Below are 7500 nucleotides of genomic sequence, written 5' to 3' on the forward strand. Positions count from 1 at the left end.
ACAAAAAAACAAATAACAGAAAAACAGATGACAAAAAACGTCAACAAAATAATTTAAAAATTATCAATAACTTCCACTCTATTTAAAGACTGTAGCAGTTTCCCGATTGTTATAAGTCATCGTTATATAGAATAGGTATTTGCTATATCTATATACCTACCTACCTATATATTTATATCTTATCTATCTCTATCTATATATACATATCTCTATCTATATCTATCTCTCTATGTATATCTTTATCTATCTATCTATCTGTCTCTATCTATCTATCTATATGTATACTGTATATATGTATATATATATTTTTTTATTTTTCCTTTTTTTTCTTTTCTTTTCTTCTTCTTTGATTTTCTTATTTTTCTCCCTTCTCACTTTCCTTCCTTCCTTCTCTCTCCTTTTTCCAGACGTTCAAAACACACTTCAAAGCACATTACTTATCACACGAATCTTATACTGTACACATATATAACAAAACTTGTCATTTATATCAAGCGAATGGGATAAACGTGCGAAGAGGAGAGAAAGAGAAAGGGGAAGAGAGAGAAGAAAGGAATAAAGAGAAAATAGCGGGAAGGAGGGTGAAGATAGAAATACAAGAAAGAAAGAAAAAAGAGAAGAGAGAGAGAGAGAGAGGAGAGAAGAGATAGATAGATAGGTAGAGAGATGGATAGATAGATAGAGAACAGAGAACAGAGAAAACAGAAGGGAGAGAAGAGAACAGAAGAAAAGAGAAAAAGGAAAGATAAGAAGATAAGAAGATAAGAAGAGCGAAAGAGAGAAAGAGAGAGAGAGAGAGAGAGAGAGAGCAGGTGAGCGAGAGAATGTTGATTCCGGAAAATTGACATTTATAGGGTACATTTATGACGCTTGAGATGCGGGCAGAAATACAGTCATAATTATCCACAATTGAACGGTTGAAATGTCTAACATAAATCAGAATTTCCCATCCTGCTACTGCCTTATCTTGCAAGTCGATAACTGTTCTATTGAAATATGTTCTCGTCTTGTTCTTGAGAGAGAGAGAGAGAGAGAGAGGAGAGAGAGAGAGAGAGAGAGAGAAGAGGGAGAGGGACGGAGAGAGAGGGACGGAGAGAGAGGAAATGAGAGGAGAAGAAAAGATAGATGGAGATAGTCATAGACGGAGAACGAGCGAGAGAGAGAGAGAGAGAGAGAGAGAGGGAGAGGGACGGAGAGAGAGAGAGAGAATGAAACACACCGAAACACCGACGAAAAGAGACAGAAACACCGAAACAGAAAGAGAAGACAGGCGAACAGTCGAACAGACAGACAGATTTCATTCACCCAAAACTAACCAACGGCACATAAAAAGTAATATGAAAATCATATTTAGGAGACCGGGAGTGCGCTCGAGATAATATATACATAGCCATAATATTAACACACACATGACCACTCATCTGCCCGCCTCTCCCCCGAGGCTACGCATGAACGCACGAGCACACACACGCACACAAACGCGCACACGGGCATATTACACACGCACACGCACACAAACGCGCACACGGGCATATACTTTACACGCGCACACAAACGCGCACACGGGCATAGATTTACACACGCACACGCACACAAAAGCACACACACACATCGACATATTAACGCGTGAGGAAACACACGCATATCCATACGCACACATTATTTATTTTCACTTATCACAAGCACACATATACGCACGTGCACACACACATTTACGCACACACAAATACCCACACATCCACACGCACATAACCACCACTTCCAATATCCTCATACATCACCGTCCGACCTCCCCCCCCCCCTTTAGCGTCGGCACCATCAACATTCCCAAATATTATTGTCATGATTAATATCGCTGTTATTATTATCGTTATTATCATTTGCATTATCATCATTTTAATTATTATCATTACTGTTATCATCATTATTACTATCATTATTATAACATTTTTACTATTACTACTATTATTGTTATCATTATTATTATTGTTATTATTATCATTATTATTATTGTTATTATTATCATTAATAATATTAGTACTGTTACTTTAATTATTGTTATTATTATCATAACTGTTATTATAGTCACTACCCTTATATCATATTATTATCAACTGATATTGATATTACCATCATTATTGTCAATGTCATTATTACTCTCTTTTAATATTATCATCATCGTCATCATTATTATTATCATTATTACTATCAATGATATTTTCATTATTATCATTACCACTACGATTATCATTATTACTACAACTATTATTACCATAACTATTATTATCACCATCCTTAGCATTTTCATAATTACACCATCATTACCATCATCGATAATACGCATCCTCCCTGTTCCTTCTCCCCCCCCGCCCCCCCACACTTCCTACCGGCCCCCGCCTCGGGCCTTCCGCGCGCTAATCGGCAGGCGGATCGGGTATCCAAATCTACCCGCCAACATACCCGATACCCAGAGTGCCCGGCAGCATACCCGATACCCGCGAGTGATTGACCCGATACCCGCGAGTAACTGACCCGATACCCGCGAGTGATTGACCCGATACCCGCGAGTAACTGACCCGATACCCGCGAGTAACTGACCCGATACCCGCGAGTAACTGACCCGATACCCGCGAGTAACTGACCCGATACCCGCGTGGGAGGAGTTGATATGCCCTGCGGCTTTTAGCGGGCGGGTGGGTGGGGGAAGGGTGGGCGTGCGGGCGTGCGGGCGGGTGTGGGGTGCTTTTTATGCTATTTTTTGTAAGTTCTTTAAAGATTTTTTAGTTTTGCTTTTATCATTGCTAGTATTATTGCTATTATAACTGTTATCGCTTTGTTATTATTACCTTTATGATTATGATTATCATTATTGTTATCCTCAATATTACCATCATAAATATTGCCATCATAATTATCTCCTTCATCATTATAATTAATCATTGATATTGCTTTCAATATTACTATTATTATCATTATTATTATCTTATCATTACCATTGTTGTTATTATCATCATCGTTGCTATTATTATTACTGTCATTATTGCTATCATTATCTTATCATCAACGCTATTAATTATTGTCATTAACATCATCATCATTAAATCTCTTTATTTCTTTTTCTTATAATCAATAGTTATCAGTAATACTAGCATCTCTCAAATCATCATAAACATTACTATAATCTTCAATGTTATAATCATAATCATTTTTAGGGAAATGCATTTCATAAGACTTTTACGCAAGTTATATGTTAACGTAAATATCATATAGTATACATGCAGTCAAGCTATATATATATATATATATATATATATATATATATATATATATATATATATATATATATATATATATGTGTGTGTGTGTGTGTGTGTGTGTGTGTGTGTGTGTGTGTGTGTGTGTGTGTGTGTGTGTGTGTGTGTGTGTGTGTACATACATACATACATACATATATATATATATATATATATATATATATATATATATATATATAAATATATATATATATATATATATATATATATAATTTTTTTGTTTTTAATTCTCTTTGGTAACTTATATTTTTTGGGTGAGACAGATACGATATAAGTATTTCTGGAACGAGCTGCCTCTTCTCATCAATTAACAGCTAATTAAGAACTTAACAGTAATTAAGATTGAATGACCGATATTTCGTCTTAATATTTCGAAGACGTACTTTAACACAACCTGTTTTTCCTTATTATATATTCAACTTGAACGTAATCACAAAGTGAAATGAAATACCCTTCCCCCCCGCAAAGTAGGAAATAATATTCATATACATATAAACACATATCTTAGCGAAAACTGAACTTCCTTTCGAAACCTTTATAATAAAGACACAAATAATCAAATCGAAATCTGTCATCAAATCCATTTTTTTTCCTTTTTTTTTTTTACTTTGACACCATGATTTCCCATTTCTCTCGTTCTTACAATATTTCACTGACGATCAACTCTATGCAAAATATTACGACGATAAGTGTATCTTAGTTTTTTCCCGACATTTATAAAAAAATTATAAACGACTTTTTTATAATTTGTTACTTGTTGTCTACGATATTTTCTTTCTCTTCTCGATCACCCTTGGCACTTGACCGCCGTGCTACAGTGCCATCGGCGGAGTGCCACTCACGCGGAACTAAATGCTGGCGCAGAAAGATCGATCTAATATGACACTTAATAAATGAGTGTTCGTGTTTCCTGAGTCAGAGAGAGAGAGAGAGAGAGAGAGAGAGAGAGAGAGAGAGAGAGAGAGAGAGAGAGAGAGAGAGAGAGAGAGAGAGAGAGAGAGAGAAATATAAACAGACACAGAAATAGATACAGAATCAAGGTATAGATATAAGAACAGACACAAATGAAACAGAACAAGAAAATATGACAAACACCAGACAGACAGACAGACAGACAGACAACACGAAACTAAAACACAAACGAACAAAAACATAAAAAAAACCCACCCCCCTATCAAGAACACACACAAAAAAGAACGTACCACACAACCCACGTGATGACCCTCACCCCTCCTACCCCCCTGCCCCCTGCCCACAAGTACCCCAGTGCCCCCCAGAACAACGAAATCCGAAGCACACTCACCTTCTCTCCTCATTCCGACTTTAAAACATTTTCTGAGACGACAGTATTGACACTGATTACGATGGTGTTGGTCGATGGGGCAGTTTCGGTTGCCCCTGCACGAATATTGCAGATTCCGGCGGACTGATCGTTTGAAGAAGCTCTTGCACCCTGCAGGAGGGAAGGAGGAGGGGGGGGCGTTAGTGGAGTCCTTGGCGAACTTTGGGTGGTTTGAAGGGGGGGGAGGGAGGGAGGGAGGGAGGGTTGGGTATGTCATTTCTTTATGGGATATAGATATATATTCTTTTTTTTTTTGCGAGGGGAAGTTGGGGGAAAATAGGGGGAAGGGTTGTCAGATTATTTCTCTTTTGAATTTTTATTGTATATATATATTTTTTTATATAAAGGGACTCGATTCAGTGCACTTAAGAGATAACTGGGGCTCAAGCGATCGCTGCCGATGCATGGAAAGGCTAAACAAACATTTTGGGGAAGATATTCATGAGGCACTACTCTGTATCGCAAGTCGGCAAGTCGGAGCTCGTCAAAGGGTGCAAGTGTGAACTTAGGCCGCCTGCAGGTGCCCCGGCCGCCGCACCCGCGCGCCCCGGCGGCCCCAGGGCACGAATCTCCGCGACCCTGGGTCAAGGGGCAGCGCTATGGGTGCCGGACGGGTCAGCTGGGCGGCGTCCCCTGCGGGCGGCGGGCGGCGGGCACCTGGCCGGCCGGGCAGCGATGCCTACCTTCGCAGGTGAACTGGCCATAGTGTTTCCCTGAGCTTTTGTCGCCGCACACGACGCAGGTCATGTTCTGAGCGTTCTTGTCGTCGCCAGTGGGGCTTGGGGCAGACGAGGGCGCGCTGCCCGCCGTCGAGTTGGGCGTGGGCGTCTGAGGGGCATTGGGCTGCGGGGTGACACTCGCGCCCAACTCGCGGGTCACGTCTTCCCCCGTGGTGGGCGGCAGAGACACGGGCGGGTCTCGCCACGTGGACCCGGGGGGCACGACTAAAGCCATCTTGTCCTGACGCTGGTCCGTGTACAGCATTGACGACCACCGCCGGGGTGGCTGCTCACTGCAACTTCACACTCCTGGCCACTGCCAGCTGGTCATTATCTGAACGGCACAACATATAATCCACGATCACACGGGCGGAGGTCGGGGCCGAAGGCAGGTAAAATCCCGAGCAAGTGAGGTCACCTGTCAGTCAGGCGGACACGGTCGAGGGTGCTGGGCCGCGCGTCACACACCCTCCTGAGAGCACTGTGCTGTGTACACTGGGCGGGCGGCGCTGCAGCCCGGCGGGTGGAGGGCGGGCCGGGCCGCGAGGGGCAGGGGGCGGGCCACCGGGCCACGGGGCCGCGACCCCGCCCGCCCCGGACACCCATTGGTCGCCACCCGACAAATGCCCTCGGAGCCTGCACGGCGCCCTCCTAGCGTGCTGTTATCGCCTCTTATCTGTGGCTGACGCCGAAGGGCGCAGTCTAGCCCAAAAGCGAGGAGAATAGAGCGCGTATGAAGGCAAATACGAAGATAAACGTGAAAATAAGTTGACGGCAAAAGGCGGCAAGGTTGATCAGTGTCCGGTGGCGGGGCGGCCTCTGGTTGGCGGGTCGCGGGGGCGCTGAACCAATGAGCGGCCTGGGCGGGGCGGGGCCAACCGCCGCTCGACGCCAGTCTCGCTGGAAAAACATCTATAAACTATTTTTCCATTTCCTGTCCCGCACTCTGGCAAAAATTAGGAACGCTGCTCCTTTGCTACGCGTCCCGCCGGTCGTAAGCCTGAGCACGCCTTGAGCAAAGGCGTGTCCGCGAATAACTCCCGACGGAGACCCCCGGCAGCCGCGCCGGAGTTCGGGGTCTGAGCGCCTGAACCCCGCGCTGCCGTTCTGCCGATGGGAAAGTCGGTCTGGCAGGCCTAGGGAGGGCACGCGGCGCAGGGCTCTTGGCCCGAAATCTTTATGCACCGAAATTACAATATTTTCTTTCGCGAAAACTCACTCAGCGTCCTGTCCCTCTTGCGGTAAATTGCAAGGAATGTGTTACATGCCTGGATAGACTATATTTGCAAATACGTGCAATTGCAGGCATTTTCTCGTAGATCATGATATATATTTTTTTTTCAACACGATAATAAAGAGAAGATATACTGCACACGATAAAACGAAATCAAAATAAATTCTCTCGCGGATTAATCTCCCAAATAACCCAGATAGTTTTAGCAATCTTACTGAATTACCTATTTTGCAATTTACGGCCGATAATTCCCAATTTCTCTAAAATCGCAAGCATAGACAACGAAAATAATGAGTTCTGACCAAATCCCGAGTTTTGCAGGTCTTGCAATTGCATAAAATCAAAAATATAAGAATACTGCATACATCGATACTTATTTAGACAGCGTCAACATGATACAGATAAACTTGTGCGTATATATATATAGATGGAGCTCCTTGCGGTGTTCCATGCTATATATATTCACAAATACTATGCAGTCGGTGACGTAAACTCTTTCGCTATCTGTCTGTCTTTGTCTGTCCCTCTGTTTCTGCCTGCCTGTCTGTGTCTGTTTCTCTGTCTCCGTCTCTCTGTCTCTGTCTCTGTCTGTCTGTCTCTGTCTCTCTCTCTCTCTCTCTCTCTCTCTCTCTCTCTCTCTCTCTCTCTCTCTCTCTCTCTCTCTCTCTTTCATCTTCTTTCGTACTCGCTCTCTCTGTCTCTCTGTCTCCTATGTTTGTAAGTTTGTAAGTTTCCCCGATATACTTACACACACACACACACACACACACACACACACACACATAAACACACACACACACACACATAAACACACACACGCTCACACACTCATTCCCTCACACACACACTCATAAATAACCCGTGTGCGCACAGATTGCCCCTTCACATCAA

At 43.2% G+C, this 7500-nt stretch overlaps 1 protein-coding gene across 2 annotated transcripts in view; it reads right to left on the reverse strand.

Annotated features, from left to right (window-relative positions):
• Positions 1–5863, reverse strand: part of LOC119568369 (nuclear receptor subfamily 2 group F member 1-A-like) — a 30801-nt gene extending 24938 nt beyond the window's left edge. For both annotated transcript variants that reach the window (XM_037916832.1, XM_037916831.1), the window contains exons 1-2: positions 5340–5863; positions 4618–4767 (exon numbers count right to left, since the gene is read on the reverse strand). In XM_037916832.1, coding sequence (XP_037772760.1) covers positions 4618–4767; positions 5340–5640 — 451 coding nt within the window. In that variant the 5' untranslated portion in view covers positions 5641–5863. The remainder of the gene's footprint in view (positions 1–4617; positions 4768–5339) is intronic.
• Positions 5864–7500: the final 1637 nt, after the last annotated feature.

The sequence above is a fragment of the Penaeus monodon genome, chromosome 43 (genome assembly GCF_015228065.2).
Source record: "Penaeus monodon isolate SGIC_2016 chromosome 43, NSTDA_Pmon_1, whole genome shotgun sequence".
In the NCBI taxonomy this organism is placed as follows: domain Eukaryota; kingdom Metazoa; phylum Arthropoda; class Malacostraca; order Decapoda; family Penaeidae; genus Penaeus; species Penaeus monodon.